The 20,999-nt window shown below is 45.3% G+C and overlaps 1 protein-coding gene across 1 annotated transcript in view; it reads left to right on the top strand.

The window, feature by feature from the left end:
• The window catches only part of PRKDC (protein kinase, DNA-activated, catalytic subunit), an 836,940-nt gene that overhangs the window by 771,091 nt on the left and 44,850 nt on the right, over window positions 1-20,999 (top strand). The window contains exon 82 of the mRNA XM_063923695.1: window positions 5,247-5,318. Within this exon, the coding sequence (XP_063779765.1) occupies window positions 5,247-5,318 (72 nt within the window). The remainder of the gene's footprint in view (window positions 1-5,246; window positions 5,319-20,999) is intronic.

Here is a 20,999-nt window from a genome sequence, read left to right as displayed (position 1 = left end):
TTGTCTATTTATGCCCCACACACAATACAATTCAATGGTCCCTACAATCTCATTGTTCATTGGACACAGGAATTCCTCCTCGCATCATAACAAAAGGTCATAGGTTAATTCATACAGGTGGGCTGTGACGATTTCCAACTGCTCAGGTGGGTGGGAAACTGGGTTTCCCGCCGCATGAATAAGTAAGTGCAAATAATAGTAAATGGACATAAACTTCTTATGTCCATAACTATTCGCACGAGCGATTAATCCGCTTCAAACCAACACCGGAATATTGCTAATTAAATACTCTTCCGATGGATACTAAACATCACTGTATGACCCCTGTTGGACCCTTCGTACAATACAAAGAGGGATCTCTCTGTCCAGGAACATGCTACATTAACTAAACTTTCAGAATCTATCAAAGGGACCATGATCTACAAAATACATTATATAGTGAAAATATGTAACGATTGAGTCGCACGCTACGATCACATAAACTCTACCGTAAATGCGCACATCGTGCGCCTGCGGGTGCACGCGACAGCGAGTATGCGCACGCACGGGAGAGTGTACGCATGCGCAGCACGGACCTGTATGAGGTGCAAATATGGTAGTGTGCATAGAGATATTTTTCTGACTTTGACAGGAGTTATCCGAGCTAGTCGGGAACCTCCTATAACCGAGCCAAGTCTCAGTACATCAATGAAATGGTTCTGGGAAAAATGGTGGCTTCCTACGAAGCAATCCCATTCGGCAGATTCCACGCAAGAACTTTCCAGTGGGACCTGCTGGACAAATGGTCCGGGTCGCATCTTCAGATGCATCAGCGGATAACCCTGTCACCAAGCACAAGGGTGTCTCTCCTGTGGTGGTTGCAGAGTGCTCATCTTCTAGAGGGCCGCACATTCAGGACTGGGTCCTGGTGACCACGGATGCCAGCCTGCGAGGCTGGGGAGCAGTCACACAGGGAAGGAATTTCCAGAGCTTATGGTCAAGCCTGGAGACATCACTTCACATAAATATCCTGAAGCTAAGGGCCATTTACAATGCTCTAAGCTCAGCAAGACCTCTGCTTCAAGGTCACCCGGAGTTGATCCATTCGGACAACATCACGGCAGTCACCCACGTAAACAGACAGGGTGACACAAGAAGCAGGAGGGCAATGGCAGAAGCTGCAAGGATTCTTCGCTGGGCGGAAAATCATGTGATAGCACTGTCAGCAGTATTCATTCCGGGAGTGGACAACTGGGAAGCAGACTTCCTCAGCAGACACAACCTCCACCCGGGAGAGTGGGGACTTCACCCAGAAGTCTTCCACATGTTTATAAAACTCGACAAGTATTGCGCCATGTCAAGGGACCCTCAGGCAATAGCTGTAGACGCTCTGGTAACACAGTGGGTGTACCAGTCAGTGTATGTTTTCCCTCCTCTGCCTCTCATACCCAAGGTACTGAGAATTATAAGATGGAGAGGAGTAAGCACTATATTCGTGGCTCCGGATTGGCCAAGAAGGACTTGGTAACCGGAACTTCAAGAGATGCTCACGGAGGATCCGGGGCCTCTACCTCTAAGAAGGGACCTGCTCCAGCAAGGACCCTGTCTGTTCCAAGACTTACCGCGGCTGCGTTTGACGGCATGGCGGTTGAACGCCGGATCCTGAAGGAGAAAGGCATTCCGAATGAAGTCATTCCTATCCTGATCAAAGCCAGGAAAGATATAACCGCAAAACATTATCACCGCATTTGGCGAAAATATGTTGCGTGGTGCGAGGCCAGTAAGGCCCCGACGGAGGAATTTTCAACTAGGTCGATTCCTACATTTCCTGCAAACAGGAGTGTCTATGGGCCTGAAATGGGGGTCCATTAAGGTTCAAATTTCGGCCCTGTCAATTTTCTTCCAAAAAGAACTAGCTTCAGTCCCTGAAGTTCAGACGTTTGTGAAAGGGGTACTGTATATACAGCCTCCTTTTGTGCCTCCAGTGGCACCTTGGGATCTAAATAGTTTTTGGGTTCCAAAAGTCACATTGGTTTGAACCACTTAAATATGTGGAGTTAAAATATCTCACATGGAAAGTGGTCATGCTGTTGGCCCTGGCCTGGGCCAGGTGCGTGTCAGAATTGGCGGCTTTATCCTGAAAAAGCCCTCATCTGATTTTCCATTCGGACAGGGCGGAATTGAGGACTTGTCCTCAGTTTCTCCCTAAGGTGGTTTTCAGCGTTTCACCTGAATCAACCTATTGTGGTGCCTGCGGCTACTAGGGACTTGGAGGACTCCAAGTTGCTAGACGTTGTCAGAGCCCTGGAAATATAGGTTTCCAGGACGGCTGGAGTCAGAAAATCTGACTCGTTGTTTATTCTGTATGCACCCAACAAGCTGGGTGCTCCTGCTTCTAAGCATACTATTGCTCGTTGGATTTGTAGTACAATTCAGCTTGCACATTCTGTGGCAGGCCTGCCACAGCCAAAATCTGTAAAAGCCCATTCCACAAGGAAGGTGGGCTCATCTTGGGCGGCTGCCCGAGGGGTCTCGGCTTTACAACTTTGCCGAGCAGCTACTTGGTCAGGAGCAAATACGTTTGTAAAATTCTACAAATTTGATACCCTGGCTGAGGAGGACCTGGAGTTCTCTCATTTGGTGCTGCAGAGTCATCCGCACTCTCCCGCCCGTTTGGGAGCTTTGGTATAATCCCCATGGTCCTTACGGAGTCCCCAGCATCCACTTAGGACGTTAGAGAAAATAAGAATTTACTTACCGATAATTCTATTTCTCGTAGTCCGTAGTGGATGCTGGGCGCCCATCCCAAGTGCGGATTGTCTGCAATACTGGTACATAGTTATTGTTACCAAAAAAATCGGGTTATTGCTGTAGTGAGCCATCTTTTCTAGAGGCTCCTCTGTTATCATGCTGTTAACTGGGTTTAGATCACAAGTTATATGGTGTGATTGGTGTGGCTGGTATGAGTCTTACCCGGGATTCAAAATCCTTCCTTATTGTGTACGCTCGTCCGGGCACAGTATCCTAACTGAGGCTTGGAGGAGGGTCATAGGGGGAGGAGCCAGTGCACACCAGGTAGTTCTAAAGCTTTACTTTTGTGCCCAGTCTCCTGCGGAGCCGCTATTCCCCATGGTCCTTACGGAGTCCCCAGCATCCACTACGGACTACGAGAAATAGAATTATCGGTAAGTAAATTCTTATCATATACACTATATAGTAAATAAACTTACATAATGAACTAAATCATTAACTTGGCACTTGGTGCCTTTGGTATGTGACCACACTATTTAAATAAAAAGAAAAAATCCTACATACTCAGCACCAATTACACTTAAAGTGTATTTTACTTAATTTCAGGGAATGTTTGTTCCAAAATATTACAATACTTCACTCAGCTGACCAGCCATGTCAAGATCTCCATTTTCTGGCCAGTATCTACACTGTCTCTAAAAAACATGATTATTACTCTGCATCAGTCATATAAATTTATATTTAGAAATTGTTCCGTAGGGTGCACTCTCCAGACTTTCATAAAAAAACTTTTTTATTCAGTATACATTCAGCATATTATATACTCAACTTCTGAGCTTCTGTCTCAAACGTTTTCAGCCCACAAAAGGCCGTCATCAGGAGGCACAGCATAGCAACTCAACAGCAACAAGAGAATTCTCCTCTCAATGATCCAGCAGCAGAGCTGGTATTGCCTGTCTGGCTCCATATATACCCCATACTGTTCAAAAAGGCACCTATTATGTCTACTTATGACGTCAACACTGTGTGTCACACCCATCAACACCCACATATAGCGAATGATACATCAACAAAGTAATACCAATGCCTATATTGTATGTCTTACCCACATCAGTATCCAAAATCACCTAGACCCATTATATAGCGTCAAACACCGCTCAGAGTACCACCCATGGCCTCAAATAAATATATATATATATATATATATATAATATATCTGGCACTCTTATAAAGATATACTTGCACCGTTGCCCTCTGTTGTATATTGCATGGCAGTAGTGATACAGTGACTCCATTCGGCGGCACTCAGGAATAAGCAGTCAACACCAGTTACTGTGTCATATCAACATTTCAATGAATACTGCATTTTCATCTGGGCAGATGAAAATAATTATTTATTCATTATTACTATAGCTGCTTTATTAAAGCTTTATACTGTACAAATTGCCTTGTTCCTATTATTATCTGCAAATGAAGTTACTTTCTCTTGTATTTTGTACGGTTCAGGTTCATTATGTAGGAAGATTGATACCACATGCCATTTTAAATTGCTGGTGCTCCTGTTATAACACAGCAATTGGCAGTGTGGTTTCCTTGACACGTGGAGTGTTTCAGCTGTCAAACCATTGCATGCAGGATTGTCATAGATGGTGCCCTCCTAGTGGTGTACATAATGGAGTGTTATTCATTCACTCCTGTGTCATGTTATAATAGCCTAATAATGCAAGTAAAGTTTTTAACATTGCCGTGTGTATGCTGTACTATCGTGAAAATAATTTCTTTCTGTCTAAAACACTTATTGTTTTATATAACATTGATATCAGCTACTGATTAGCAAAGGATATTCTTTCCCGCACTTACTACACAGATATTGCTGGCACACTTTTGGCACAGTTACCAAGAACCCAAGGTTGAGAATCCTTTGTAAAGCAAATAAGTCAGCAGACTCCCTTTATCTCAGAGGTCATATTGTTGTTCAGCTGTGATGCGTGACGTAGGGAACCCTCAGATAGGTCCCGTGAAATGTTATGCTTTGCAGTCACTTCTGGTATTTTATGGTATAAGATGATTGTGCATTGACATGATATGAGCCTAAGGACTAATTGCCTTTATGAATTGTCGCTCTGTAGAAGCCAGTGTAGTGTGTTTGGGGGAGAGGATAATGATATGTAATACATTTCTTACTTCAGTGGTCCAGATAATAAGTCACTGACTAATAGGTTTCCTAAATGAACATTGTATGGCATACTGTATGGAATGTATTTCTTGAGAGAAGGGTATTATTTTATCATTGCCATTAATTTTCAATGTTTTAATTGCACTGTAAACCGTTTAAAGCTGTTTTAAAGGTAAATGATGTAAGGATTATGCCCTACATAAAGTATTTGAAATATTGTTCATAGTGATCCTCCCATTAGGTTTCCATTGGACTGACCACTGTAAGATTTTTCTGTATGGCCAATTTTGGGACTGTGACTTCTAAGAATTGTGATCCCAACCCCCTTTTTATGTTACAGACACGCTGATCGTGCTTCAACTGTCACATCGTTTAGAGAAAGGCAGCTACTTGTTCCTGGGGACCTATTAAGGTTAGTAGCTACTGGGATAAGCTTATAACGTTTGTAAAATATACATGTTTGTTTTCTTGTCCCCCCAGTATGTATTTTGTATTGTGAGTGAGTGTTGCTGAGTCTTCTATTCAGATGGCCTGCAGTTCTTCAGTCGCCTACATGTCTCTCTTTGGATGATCTTTGTCAGATAAGCTTTATATGAATGTATCATTGTATGTGCATTTTACCCTTCGCCATGGTGCAACAATAAAAAAAATCACAGAGGATATATGCTGTCATATACACCAAGACTTAACCCGTATGTTTGACATACTTATGCAAAGTGCATTAGGATGCTATAAATATTATATAACATGATTTTTTATTAATTTTATTACATTAAATATATAGTTCATTTAATACTTAGTGAATGTCATCTCTTCTAGCTTGTTCATTCTTTTTTTTCTAATTTTTCCTATGTAAAGTCAGCGTATAGCATCACACTTACAGTGTGTACAGTTTCTACTGATGGTTATAGACCTTAGTCTTGTGATGAATTCGACCAAGAGGAGCTAGAACACTCTAAAAATAGAACTTCACCTCCTATGCATGCTGCACGCCCAATGCCAGGCAAGATCTTTTTTTTTTTTTTTTGTACGAAGAGTTTATGGAAGTGCCATCAGAGTGTTACTATGGATCCAGGCAGAGGCGGAACTGCCAGAGACAGCAGCGTCAGTTACCGCCAGGCTCCACCTGTAAACGGGACACTCTACTAAATTGCCCCAGCCAGCTTCCAGACCAGGTCACCGGCAACACTGTTCAAGCATCTGATGCATGTGACCACGGCTCTTATTAGCCGCAGCTGGCGCTGTCTGAAGAAACACTTCTCCCCTGCTCCTATTGTTGTGAATGTGTGACTGCACCAGTCAGTCAGCACAGCTACGTTTCCTCCTGCTACTCTTATCTCCCCTCCCAGCCAGGCACTCATGCAGGCAGAAGCTCCGCCTCCCAGACGAAGGGGGAGCTGCTGCTTGCACTCACACTGAGAATGGTGGCTCACAGTAAGGGGGTCTTTGGTGGCATGTGTACTGGGCTCCCCTCCTTCAAGGAGCCATCCTCGAGCATTAGGAGAAGAAGGTTGCAATGTCCCGGCAGGGGGCAGGGCTACTGACAATGCTAAATTCCTTTGTCGTATAAACAACCCTTTATGAAGCTAAGAACACTGTACGCTGTTTACTTAAGAAGTACCGTAATGGTACGCTAGTTGCGTAACGATCGCTCAGCCGTAGGCGAGACGCTCAGGCGTCACGTTCGCTCACGGCCCAGGGATCACAGGACACGTTATTGGTTATGTCTAGGGGAAAGATTCGCTGTAACGTAGCGTACGCTAGAGACCACGAGGAGGTCACCAGCGATGCAGACGCTCACAACACTATACCTTTATGTTAAACCTTATACCGATGAAACACACAGAATACCTTAATGTGAGTACAGGGTGTAAATGCAACCTTGTGTAACCTGACTAACTACAAAGCTGATTGAGCGTCACCGACGCTCAAGTGAACACTTAACACTATAGTAAATACACTGATACTGGTTTAGGTTTCCAAAGCCTATTAACTGTATTATATCTAATATACTTGTAAAAGGGGATAACAGTACATATGATACGCTACAATATAACAGAGACCTCCTAACCACAGAACTAAACAATAAATACAATAAGACAATACTACGCTGACCTAAATGAAATACAATACAATACTATAATACTATAAGGTATTTAAGAGAAAAGAGGAGAGAGAGAGATAGAGAGAGAGAGAGAGAGAAATTGGCTCGCAGAAAGACAATGATTATGGAGAGAACTTACGCACAAAGGGTATGATCGCCAGCGCCTCGATATCCAGCTCCCGATTATCAGCAGATAACCGTTGATGAGAGAGTGAGAGCTGGATGTGGTCGGCCTGCCTATTTATGCTCCACACACAATGCAATCTCCTGGTCCTACAATCCCATTGTCCATTGGCCGAAGGAATTCGGCCCTGCATCATAACAAAAGGTCATAGGGTGATTCATACAGGTGGGCTGTGACGATTTCCAACAGCTCAGGTGGGTGGGAAACTGGGTTTCCCGCCGCATACCTGAGTATGTGTAAATCATAGAAATGGACATAAACTTCTTATGTCCATAACTATTCGCACGAGCGATTAATACGCTCCAAACCAACACCGGAATATTGCTAATTAAATACTCTTCCGATGGGTACCAAACACTGCAGTATGATTCCTGTTAGACCCTTCGTACGATATAAAGAGGGATTCCTCAGCTCTGGGACATTGTACTTTAACCAAACTTACAGAAACTATCAAAGGGATCATGATCTATAAACTACATTAATTGTGAACATTTGTAACTAATGAGTCGCACGCTACGATCACATAAACTCTACCGTAAATGCGCATACTGCGCGTGCGAGTGCACGCTAATGCGGGTATGCGCTTCCACGGGAGAGCGTACGCATGCGCAGCACGGACCAGTGTGCGGTGCAAATATGGCAACGTGCATTGAGACATTTTTCTGACTTTGACACTACCCAGCCCAGATTCCTGCAGTTTAACATGGCCCATGGTTGCGCATAGGCGTGATGGAGCTGGCATAGTCCTCATTCAGTGGCAACTGTCAATATGTGAGGGACATTAAATGATATTATGTCTGTGTATGTGTGTGTCGCATAACAATGTGTTTGCGTAACTGTCTATAATTATGTCTGTAACTCTGTATGTGTTTGTGTAACTATATATGTGTCTATGTAACTGTACTGTATATGTGTATCTGTGTAACTGTATATATGTGTCAGTAACTACAAGAGGAATTCCTAGACATAGAGTAGTTGGACGAAGGACAGGCACTGCAATTCTCTCTGAATAATTTGGAGGTTGTTGCGATGATCTCTGCATTATATGGCAGTCACTGTGCCACTCTGCTTTATATGGTGGGCACGGATGGTCTCTGTATTATTTGCTGGTCACAAAATGCTTTAAGTTCAGGATGCATGCACTAAACACACATCTTGGTATCAGTGATCGCAAAAACGCGTTATAGCGCATATTTTAATCGCTTTTGGTGTCCGGGGACATGCTCTGCAGCAGCAAATACTCCGGGACTCACATTTAGAAGAATAGCTGGATGCGCTCATCTGAATCTGTGATCGTGCCAGCCATTCAGTGGCACGCAGGAGGTTTCCACAACCAATCACCACCTGTAGTCTACAGCCAATCATCCCTGCAGTGTCTCCCGCCAGTCCGCCCGCTTTGAATCCTCCTCCCCGCTGACCTGGGCTCCGCCGCCAGCACATGAATCTGTGCTGCGGCGCTGACAGACTGGCCCCGCTCATCTCCACCTCCTCCCCGCAGCACGCTCCGCCGCCAGCACCAAGAGACTGCACGCTCCGCCGCCAGCACCAAGAGACTGGCCACACTCACCAGGCACAGCGCCCTCCTCCGCAACGGTGAGTACCGCTCCGCATCTGCCCCTGTGCCCAGGCTGCCAGTGTGGTGGTGGATGGTCTTGCTGAAGGTTTCCCGTGACACTGGGGAGCGGGGTGGGGTGCCTCAGTGCTCTACCTGCTGGAATGTGCCTCAGTACTCTACCTGGTGCAATGTGCCTCTGTGCTCTACCTGGTGCAGTGTGCCTCAGTGCTCTACCTGGTGCAGTGTGCCTCAGTGCTCTACCTGGTGCAGTGTGCCTCAGTGCTCTACCTGGAGCAAAGTGTATAACGTGCTGTACCTGGAGCAAAGTGTATAACGTGCTGTACCTGGAGCAAAGTGTATAACGTGCTGTACCTGGAGCAAAGTGTATAACGTGCTGTACCTGGAGCAAAGTGTATAACGTGCTGTACCTGGAGCAAAGTGTATAACGTGCTGTACCTGGAGCAAAGTGTATAACGTGCTGTACCTGGAGCAAAGTGTATAACGTGCTGTACCTGGAGCAAAGTGTATAACGTGCTGTACCTGGAGCAAAGTGTTTAACGTGCTCTACCTGGCGCAGTGTGCATAGGAGGTTCTACCTCGTGCAATGTGTATAATCGGCACTACTGTGTGGTGTAATGTGAATTGGCACTATTATGTGGTCACCACCCTTCCCCATGAAGCCACGCCCCTAAAATTTTGCACCGCGCTTTCGGCGCCCTTTGCCTATGCTTTGCGATCTAGGAGGTGGAACACCAATTCACTTTCTGCCTAAGGGTACCAAAAGGTCTAGTTACACCTCTGGTGCAGGGTGTCCTGCATGCTACACAGCCCAGCAGCATTGTCATCCCATCCCCCCCATCTTGCAACACTTTTGTAGTGTCCAAACAAGATTAAGATTAAAAAGAACCTTCATTCCGATGGGACCCAGAAAAAGACCAGCAGGACCCCAATCTTTAAAATAAGAATTTACTTACCGATAATTCTATTTCTCGGAGTCCGTAGTGGATGCTGGGGTTCCTGAAAGGACCATGGGGAATAGCGGCTCCGCAGGAGACAGGGCACAAAAAAGTAAAGCTTTTACCAGATCAGGTGGTGTGCACTGGCTCCTCCCCCTATGACCCTCCTCCAGACTCCAGTTAGGTACTGTGCCCGGACGAGCGTACACAATAAGGGAGGCAATTTGAATCCCGGGTAAGACTCATACCAGCCACACCAATCACACCGTACAACTTGTGATCTAAACCCAGTTAACAGTATGATAACAGAAAGAGCCTCTTAAAGATGGCTCCTTAACAATATAACCCGAATTTGTTAACAATAACTATGTACAGTATTGCAGATAATCCGCACTTGGGATGGGCGCCCAGCATCCACTACGGACTCCGAGAAATAGAATTATCGGTAAGTAAATTCTTATTTTCTCTATCGTCCTAAGTGGATGCTGGGGTTCCTGAAAGGACCATGGGGATTATACCAAAGCTCCCAAACGGGCGGGAGAGTGCGGATGACTCTGCAGCACCGAATGAGAGAATTCCAAGTCCTCTTTTGCCAGGGTATCAAATTTGTAGAATTTTACAAACGTGTTTTCCCCCGACCACGTAGCTGCTCGGCAGAATTGTAATGCCGAGACCCCTCGGGCAGCCGCCCAAGATGAGCCCACCTTCCTTGTGGAATGGGCCTTAACAGATTTAGGCTGTGGCAGGCCTGCCACAGAATGAGCAAGTTGAATTGTGTTACAAATCCAACGAGCAATCGTCTGCTTAGAAGCAGGGGCACCCAACTTGTTGGGTGCATATAGTATCAACAGCGAGTCAGATTTTCTGACTTCAGCCGTCCTTGAAATGTATATTTTTAAGGCTCTGACAACGTCCAACAACTTGGAGTCCTCCAAGTCGCCAGTGGCCGCAGGCACCACAATAGGTTGGTTCAGGTGAAACGCTGATACCACCTTAGGGAGAAAATGCGGACGAGTCCTCAGTTCTGCCCTATCCGAATGGAAGATTAGATAAGGGCTTTTATAAGATAAAGCCGCCAATTCAGATACTCTCCTGGCGGAAGCCAGGGCCAGTAACATAGTCACTTTCCATGTGAGATATTTAAAATCCACCTTTTTCAATGGTTCAAACCAATGGGATTTGAGGAAATCTAAAACTACATTTAGATCCCACGGTGCCACCGGAGGCACCACAGGAGGCTGTATATGCAGTACTCCTTTAACAAAAGTCTGTACCTCAGGAACTGAGGCCAATTCTTTTTGGAAGAATATTGACAGGGCCGAAATTTGAACCTTAATAGATCTCAATTTGAGACCCCTAGACAATCCTGATTGTAGGAAATGTAGGAAACGACCCAGTTGAAATTCCTCCGTCGGAACACTCCGATCCTCGCACCACGCGACATATTTTCGCCAAATGCGGTGATAATGTTTCGCGGTGACTTCCTTCCTTGCCTTAATCAAGGTAGGAATGACTTCTTCTGGAATGCCTTTCCCTTTTAGGATCTGGCGTTCAACCGCCATGCCGTCAAACGCAGCCGCGGTAAGTCTTGAAAGAGACAGGGACCCTGTTGTAGCAGGTCCCTTCTCAGAAGTAGAGGGCACGGGTCGTCCGTGACCAACTCTTGAAGTTCCGGGTACCAAGTCCTTCTTGGCCAATCCGGAGCCACTAGTATTTCTTACTCCTCCTCACCGTATAATCTTCAATACCTTTGGTATGAGAGGCAGAGGAGGAAACACATATACTGATTTGTACACCCAAGGTGTTACCAGTGCGTCCACAGCTATTGCCTGTGGATCTCTTGACCTGGCGCAATACTTGTCCAGTTTCTTGTTGAGGCGAGACGCCATCATGTCTACCATTGGTCTTTCCCAACAGTTTATTAGCATGTGGAAGACTTCTGGATGAAGACCCCCCTCTCCCGGGTGTATATCGTGTCTGCTGAGGAAGTCTGCTTCCCAGTTGTCCACGCCCGGGAAGAACACTGCTGACAGTGCTATTACGTGATTCTCCGCCCAGCGAAGAATCTTGGCAGCTTCTGCCATTGCACTCCTGCTTCTTGTGCCGCCCTGTCTGTTTACATGGGCGACCGCCGTGATGTTGTCCGACTGAATCAACACCGGTTTTCCTTGCAGGAGTGGTTCCGCCTGGCTTAGAGCATTTTAGATTGCTCTTAGTACCAGAATGTTTATGTGAATAGACTTTTCCAGGTTCGTCCATACCCCCTGGAATTTTCTTCCTTGTGTGACTGCTCCCCAACCTCTCAGGCTGGCGTCCGTGGTCACCAGGATCAAATCCTGTATGCCGAATCTGCGGCCCTCCAATAGATGAGCCTTTTGCAACCACCACAGAAGATATACCCTTGTCCTTGGCGACAGGGTTATTCGCAGGTGCATCTGAGGATGCGACCCTGACCATTTGTCCAACAGATCCCTTTGGAAAATTCTTGCATGGAATCTGCCGAATGGAATTGCTTCGTAAAAAGCCACCATTTTTCCCAGGACTCTTGTGCATTGATGTACAGACACCTTTCCTGGTTTTAGGAGGTTCCTGACAGGTCGGATAACTCCTTGGCTTTTTCCTCGGGAAGAAAAACCTTTTTCTGAACCGTGTCCAGAATCATCCCTAGGAACAGCAGACGTATCGTCGGAAAACAGCTGCGATTCTTGGAATATTTAGAATCCAGTCGTGCCGTCGAAGAACTACTTTAGATAGTGCTCTTCCGACCTCCAACTGTTCTCTGGAACTTGCCCTTTTTAGGTCGTGCAAGTAAGGGATAATTTAGATGCCTTTTTTCTTTGAAGAAACATCTTTTCGGCCATTACCTTGGTAAAAAGGCCCGGGGTGCCGTGGATAATTCAAACGGCATCGTCTGAAACTGATATTGACAGTTCTGTACCACGAACCAGAGGTACCCTTGATGAGAAGGACAAATTTTGGACATGGAGGTAATCCTTGATGTCCAGGGACACCATATAGTCCCCTTTTTTCCGGTTCGCTATCACTGCTCTGAGTGACTTTATCTCGATTTGAACCTTTTATGTAAGTGTTCAAAACATTTTAGATTTAGACTATGTGTCACCAAGCCGTCTGGCTTCAGTACCACAATATAGTGTGGAAAAATAATACCCTTTTCCTTGTCGTAGGAGGGGTACTTTGATTATCACCTGCTGGATATACAGCTTGTGAATTGTTTCCAATGCTGCCTCCCTGTCGGAGGGAGCCGTTGGTAAAGCAGACTTCAGGAAGCTGCGAGGAGAAGATGTCTCGACTCTCCAATCTTTACCCCTGGGATAATACTCGTACGATCTAGGGGTCAACTTGCGAGTGATCCCACTGCGCCCTGAGACTCTTGAGACTACCCCCCCACCTTGAGTCCGCTTGCACGGCCCCAGCGTCATGCTGAGGACTTGGCAGACGCGGTGGAGGGCTTCTTTTCCTGGGAAAGGGCTGCCTGCTGCAGTCTACTTCCCTTACCTCTATGTCTGGGCAGATATGACTGGCCTTTTGCCTGCATGCCCTCATGGGAAAGGAAAGATTGAGGCTGAAAAGACGGTGTCTTTTTTAGCTGAGATGTAACTTGGGGTAAAAAAGGTTGGATTTCCCAGCTGTTGCTGTGGTCCCCAGGTCCGATGGACCGACCCCCAAATAACTCCTTCCCTTTATACAGCAATACTTCCATCTGCCGTATGGGATCTGTATCACCTGACCACTGTCGTGTCCCTGACATCTTCTGGGAGATATGGACAACGCACTTATCTTGATGCCAGAGAGCAAATATCCCTCTGTGCATCTCACATACATATATATAGAATGCATCCTATTAAATGCTCTACATGAATAAAATATTTTCAGTCAGGGAATCCGACCAAGCCAACCCAGCACTGCATCTCCAGGCTGATGGCGATCGCTGGTCGCAGTATAACCACCGTATGTGTGTATATACTTTTTAGGATATTTTTCCAGCTTCCTATCAGCTGGCTCCTTGAGGGCGGCCGTATCTGGAGACGGTAACGCCACTTGATAAGCGTGTGAGCGCCTTATCACCCTAAGGGGTGTTTCCCAACGTACCCTAATTTCTGGCGGGAAAGGGTATAACGCCAATATTTGCTATCGGGGTAACCCTACGCATCATCACACACTTCATTTTATTTTATCTGATTCAGGAAAAACTACAGGTAGTTTTTTCACTCCCACATAATACCCTTTCTTGTGGTACTTGTAGTATCAGAAACACGTAACACCTCCTTCATTGCCCTTAACGTGTGGCCCTAATGAGAAATACGTTTGTTTATTCACCGTCGGCACTGTATTCAGTGTCCGTGTCTGTGTCTGTGTCGACCGACTGAGGTAAATGGGCGTTTTTAAAACCCCTGACGGTGTTTCTGAGACGCCTGGACCGGTCCTAATAGATTGTCGGCCGTCTCATGTCGTCAACCGACCTTGCAGCGTGTTGACATTCCCACGTAATTCTCTAAATAAGCCATCCATTCCGGTGTCGACTCCCTAGAGAGTGACATCACCATTACAGGCAATTTCTCCGCCTCCTCACCAACATCGTCCTCATACATGTCGACACACACGTACCGACACACAGCACACACACCGGGAATGCTCTGACAGAGGACAGGACCCACTAGCCCTTTGGGGAGACAGAGGGAGAGTCTGCCAGCACACACCAAAAACGCTATAATTATATAGGGACAACCTTATATAAGTGTTTCTCCCTTATAGCATCTTTTATATATATACAATATCGCCAAAATCAGTGCCCCCCCTCTCTGTTTTAACCCTGTTTCTGTAGTGCAGTGCAGGGGAGAGCCTGGGAGCCTTCTCTCCAGCTTTTCTGTGAGAGAAAATGGCGCTGTGTGCTGAGGAGATAGGCCCCGCCCCTTTTTCGGCGGCCTCGTCTCCCGCTATTTTTGAAGTTAGGCAGGGGTTAAATATCTCCATATAGCCTCTGTGGGCTATATGTGAGGTATTTTTTGCCTCTAATAAGGTTTTTATTTGCCTCTCAGAGCGCCCCCCCCAGCGCTCTGCACCCTCAGTGACTGTTGTGTGAAGTGTGCTGAGAGGAAAATGGCGCACAGCTGCAGTGCTGTGCGCTACCTTTATGAAGACTCAGGAGTCTTCAGCCGCCGATTTTGGACCTCTTCTCTCTTCAGCGTCTGCAAGGGGGCCGGCGGCGCGGCTCCGGTGACCATCCAGGCTGTACCTGTGATCGTCCCTCTGGAGCTAGTGTCCAGTAGCCAAGCAGCAAATCCACTCTGCACGCAGGTGAGTTCACTACTTCTCCCCTAAGTCCCTCGTTGCAGTGATCCTGTTGCCAGCAGGACTCACTGTAAAGTAAAAAACCCAAGCTAAACTTTCTCTAAGCAGCTCTTTAGGAGAGCCACCTAGATTGCACCCTTCTCGTTCGGGCACAAAATCTAACTGGAGTCTGGAGGAGGGTCATAGGGGGAGGAGCCAGTGCACACCACCTGATCTGGTAAAAGCTTTACTTTTTTGTGCCCTGTCTCCTGCGGAGCCGCTATTCCCCATGGTCCTTTCAGGAACCCCAGCATCCACTTAGGACGATAGAGAAAAGTGGGGGGTCCCTGGGACCCACGTTTTTGGGGGGGGGCTCAGTGCGATCATCACTGTGGTATATAACTAATTCTCATAGATGGATTCAACGATCACTCAAATTACTAACCAGCATGATTGGACAGTATTACCTTATTCTCTCAATGGTGACATTGGATGTCTGTCAATTGATATTGAGTTCTGATTGATCAGCTGGCGCTACTTAACGTCTGTCTGGAGCACAACGCACTGAGCTTTCTTGAGATAGCTACAGCAAAATGCATGTTGCGAGCCCTCTGAAGGAAGTGGGTCCTTTGTGCGCTCTCAGGACCCCCAAAACCACGAACACCTGTCCAGTTGGGAGAATGATCTCACTGGTATCTTTGTCTTAATTTCAGTGTTCTCTCATCAGTCACTTTCACACTAAGCTGGCCTGCTCTGCACTGCAATCCGCATCAGGGGTTTTTGAGCGGATATAGGGGTCATTCCGAGTTGATCGCACGGTAGCAGTTTTTTGCAGCCGTGCGATCAGATAGTCGCCGCCTATGGGGGGGGAGTGTATTTTAGCATAGCAAGTGTGCGATCGCTTGTGCAGGGGAGCTGTGCAAAAAGTTTTCATGCAGTTTCTGAGTAGCTCTGAACTTACTCAGCTGCTGCGATCACTTCAGCCCGTCAGGTATCGGAATTGACGTCAGACACCCACCCTGCAAACGCCTGGACACGTCTGCGTTTTTCACGGAACTCCCAGAAAACAGTCAGTTGCCACCCAGAAACGCATTCTTCCTGTCAATCTCCTTGCGATCGGCTGTGTGAATGGATTCTACGTTAGATCCATCGCACAACAACGATCTGCTTTGTAACCGTACGAAGCGCCTGCGCATTGCGGTGCATACGCACGCACCATAGTGACCTGATTGCTGCACTGCAAAAAACGGCAGCGTGCGATCAGGTCGGAATGACCCCCATAGTGCTGACAGCAGTACAGCCCTTTCTCCTCATCTCCCATCCAGTGCATATAGTATGATGGGAGACAGCAGCTCCTTATCTAGGTAAGTACACAGGCCCTATTATTCTACACTGATATATACTTTTATAGGAGTACAAACTACTAAACTTATTTCCTCCCTAAGCATTATTGAGGGACACCTCACATGTTCTATATACTATTGAAGGTTTGATTACTGGATAAATATCCTTTCTGTCATTTGTGGCAGTATGTTTTTATCTGTGTGAAACACACCATATTACTGCTGTTATTTTCACTATAGTTTGCCTACCCATACCACTTTTATTTACATGAATTGTTTTTTCCTTTGTCAGTGTGAGAGAGTCCTCCATTGTGAGATATGCCATTATGTATTTAATTGGCAACATTGTCTACAATTGTTAAAGTGCTTGTGATATGCATCTAATGCTAGTTAGATTTTATTTATTAAAAGTTAGATTTTATACTGACTGGGAGCGTGCCCCATTAGGGAGTACTGTTCTGTCTCTTTTCTGTTTCAGTTGTTTGATCCTTAATAAGCAAATACCTATTATAAAAATAGAGACAAGGAAACGTTTATAGTGTACGGATTATGGTAGACAATTTAGATTACTGAGGAAAGTTATATGTATATATATATATATTGGTAGATGCTCAATTAGCTTAGTGATATCATTCAGGTGCTCGAAAGGGAGGGGTATTTCTAAGCAAGAAAAAAAGGCATTTGTTTCCCCCAGCACCCTGAATGATAACCATAACTAGATATAAATTCCACATAATAATAGAATTCAGAGATCTTCGTTACACACATTTGCGCAAATGTGTGAATAAGCCCCAAAGCCGCATCAAGGCGTCTCTGTATATTTGGGGTCCCTAGCGCTATATCTAGGTGCAGGGTGTGGCACCCCAAAACACTAGCATAAGCCAGAAAGCCCAGCATAGCATACCAGTGAAAAAACTATAGTGTTAATAAATTAGTATTTAGGAAGCCGAAGCTATAGAGAAAGTGATACAAAAATGAAATGCAATTAAAATAGAGAAATAGTGTTAAAAAATTAATAAGTGAAAAGTGTTAGTAGAATGTAAAGGTATGCCACACTAAGGCCATCCAGCTCAGCCAGTCCAGAGACACCACACCTCACACCTCCATTACCCCAATCTGGGTCTAAGATTAACCAGCAAGGAGCCACATGATAAGGGCTTATTCACACACTTGCGCAAATATGTGTAACGAAGATCTCTGAATTCTATTATTATGTGGAATTTATATCTGGTTACGGTCATCATTCAGGGTGCTGGGGGAAACAAAAGTTATATGTATGTTAATGTGTAAAACAGGCTTATCTGATCACGGTTAATTCATTTAGTTTTCAATATTTGGCACAGAGGAGAGTAAAAGGGTGAATGGACAAGCGCTATGAACTTCAAACTCTTAAAATATAGTCGCAATGAATAATAATTTGTTAGAAATCTGTGAATACACTCCCTTTCTTATATTAGGGAGGCAGCAGCCTTCTAATATACCTGATTCATTTTTCAGTAATTTGTATGTCTGAGAAAATGAAGACTGTGCTCCCTCTAGTGTTTCCTTATGAATAGATTTTTATATATTGGTTTCTCCTTCAAATCAAATAAAATCACGAACGAGAAATGGAAAGGTGCTGGTATAGATCACAATCGCAAACTATCCAATTATATATTTAACTTTTATTTAAAATAATTATATCTATAAAAAGACAATTATGTATATAAAAAAACAGTAACAATTCACCAGCCAGTGAAATAGAATCACATGTATAATAACATTGGTAATTTAAGTATCCATAAGCTACTGTCAGCTTGTAGTCTGGTAGTATAAATGATTTTGTATCAAACAATGTATCAATATTCTGCCATAAGTGATTCACAGACCGTTTCTTATGGATAAACAATATTCAGCATCGATACAATTGCAAATAATTAACAACAAAAGGAATCTGTAGTCATTAGATATAATGTATTTACCTAAACTGTGCAAAGGAAAAGCCTTGGTCAGTAGTCTTCATACTGTAAACCTCTATTTAATGTGTCCCACAACAAAAAGGGATAGTCAAACATATTTTTCTCCTGCAGGGTCCACAGGTTAACATTGGGATATGAGGTAGCGACAGCGGATTGGCACCAAACGATCAAAGCTTTCGGCCTCCCAGAATGCAACGGGCCCGTCCCTATATCCCCGCCTCCTGGCTCAGGCAATTTAGTTTTTTGTTTGGTGCGGCAAGGAGCAGGACCATGGTCAATGGGCTGCTGGTTTTTAGTAGCCATAAGTTTTTTTAATTTTATTTTTATAGTCTTACTTTATATTTTTGAGCGATCTTTCTAAAAAGCGTCTTATACGTACCTTAGAAAGAGTCGCTCCAACAACTCCCCGCTGGGTCGCGACAACGCTTACCCAGTTTCGGTGGGCATCTGTGTAGGATGTACTAGCAACTCCAGTAGACGTTACCAGGCTGTGGCCAGAGCACGGGGAGAAGGTAAGGCATCGGTTCCGCTTAGTAGGGGAAACGCGATACACAGCCGCACTGTTTCGGGATGGAGACTACCGAACAGTCGCTGACGCGGCTGCCACATCGGGTGCACCAGCGCTAAGTCTCATGGAATATAGGCTCCAGGGGTAGTATGAGGCAGCGATCCCTAGGGTTGATGTCAGCAGTGGGGAGTAAGACGATCCCTTGGTCACCCCTCCCCCTGGTTCATGACCAGTTTCCTTCGCGTTTCCCTGCATGAACTGAGTTACCGCTAAAGTCTGAGACACTGTGTATCTAAAAGGATCCAGTCGCAGCATAGGCAGCTGTATGACTGGTGCGTCGGTGTTCACGGGGCGATTGGAGTACACTAATAGCGTCTGGATCCACTCAGAGTTCACTATCGTATTGATCGATCCTGGAAGCGGGGAGAAGCTCACCTCTCCTGAGCCGGGTGATACAACACTAATTCTCTATCTACATTTGGTACGAATAGTTGGATAAGTGCCTGATGCACGAGTCTGTAAACTATTGCTGCTGTTTTCTTTCGCTGTGCGACTGAATACGTTTAAACTCCTATATAAGGTAATGCAGTAATATGTTTCTCCTACATACTTGAAATGTATCTGTAGTTAATTATGTGCTCATATTGCTTATTATACTAATACATAGTGAGGTTGAAAAGAGGCAAAATGCCCATCGGGTTCAACCTGTATTCTGTGTTAAGCTGTTAATATTATAATGCACCTGCTGAAGCGTTGTGTACGAAATTTTCTGTCCTCTAGCCTCAATGAGTGCCCACACGTCCTATACACAGTTCTTTTAATAAACAAATACACTGCTAACTCCTTGTAATGACCCTTTACATATTTGAATATATTAATAATGTCACCTCTTAGACACCTCTTTTCTAGTGTATACATATTTAACCTAGTAAGCCTTTCCTCGTACGCCAATGTCTAACCCTTTAATCAATTTAGTAGCTCGCCTTTTAACTCTTTCTAGTTCCCCGATATCTATTTTTATAATATGGTGCCCAAAATTGAACACAATATTCCAGGTGCAGATGTACCAATGATTTGTACAGTGGCAGGATTACATCCTCGTCCCTTGTCTCAATGACCCGTTTTATGCACGCAAGCACATTTATTTGCCCCTTTTGCTGCTTTTTGACATTGTGTACTGTTACTAAGCCTATTATCTAAGAGCACCCCCAAATCTTTTTCCACCACAGTTACCCCTATATTTTCCCCATTTAGAGTGTAGGATGCATGTGTGTTTTCTGTCCCAAAATGTATAACCTGTGACTGATAGCTAGTGTGATTGCTGACTTTACTATTTTCTGTCAGTTTCTGTGTATTCTGATCCTCAATGCTGTTGCAAAGCAGGGAGGGATCGGATTGTATGTCACTTTAACAAATTTTAAAGTGATTTCTCATACGTCCTAGAGGATGTTGGGGACGCTTCAAGAACCATGGGGTATAGATGGGATCAGCAGGAGACATGGGCACTTTAAGACTTTTAAGAGGTGTGAACTGGATCCTCCCTCTATGCCCCTCCTCCAGACTCCAGTTTAGAATCTGTGCCCAGTGAGACTGGATGCACACTGAGGAGCTCTCCTGAGTTTCTCTGAAAAATACTTTTGTTAGGTTTATTATTTTTAGGGAGACCTGCTGGCAACAGTCTCCCTGCTTCGTGGGACTGAGGGGAGAGAAGCAGACCTACTTCTGAAAGTTTCAAGGCTCTGCTTCTTAGGCTACAGGACACCATTAGCTCCTGAGGGTCTGAACGCTAGGTACGCCTAGATGCTCGTTCCCAGTGCCCGCCGTCACCCCCCTTGCAGAGCCAGAAGTCAGGTGAGTAGAAGAAGATCAGAAGACTTCAGTGACGGCTTTGAGGTACTGCGCAGCGGCCGCGCTGCGCGCCATGCTCCCACACACAGCGGCACTACAGGGTGCAGGAGGGGGGGGGGGGGCAGGCCAAGCCCAGCCCGGCCCAGCATTAAAAAACCTCATACAAGACTGGCAAAGTGGTTTTTAGGTGCCAAGGCACTAAATCCGAACCCCCGCCAGTATAAATATTTTAAAAAATAGTGGGGCTGAAGTGGGGCTTAGCCCTCACAGCTCTCATCAGTGCCATTTTCTCTTCACAGAGCTGCAGAGACGCTGGTCCTTCCTCTACACTGCTGTATCAAGTAACAG

This window comes from Pseudophryne corroboree, chromosome 5, assembly GCF_028390025.1.
Source record: "Pseudophryne corroboree isolate aPseCor3 chromosome 5, aPseCor3.hap2, whole genome shotgun sequence".
NCBI classification, from domain to species: domain Eukaryota; kingdom Metazoa; phylum Chordata; class Amphibia; order Anura; family Myobatrachidae; genus Pseudophryne; species Pseudophryne corroboree.
Note: the sequence above shows the minus strand (reverse complement) of the source record. Positions and strands in the feature narration are given on the sequence as shown.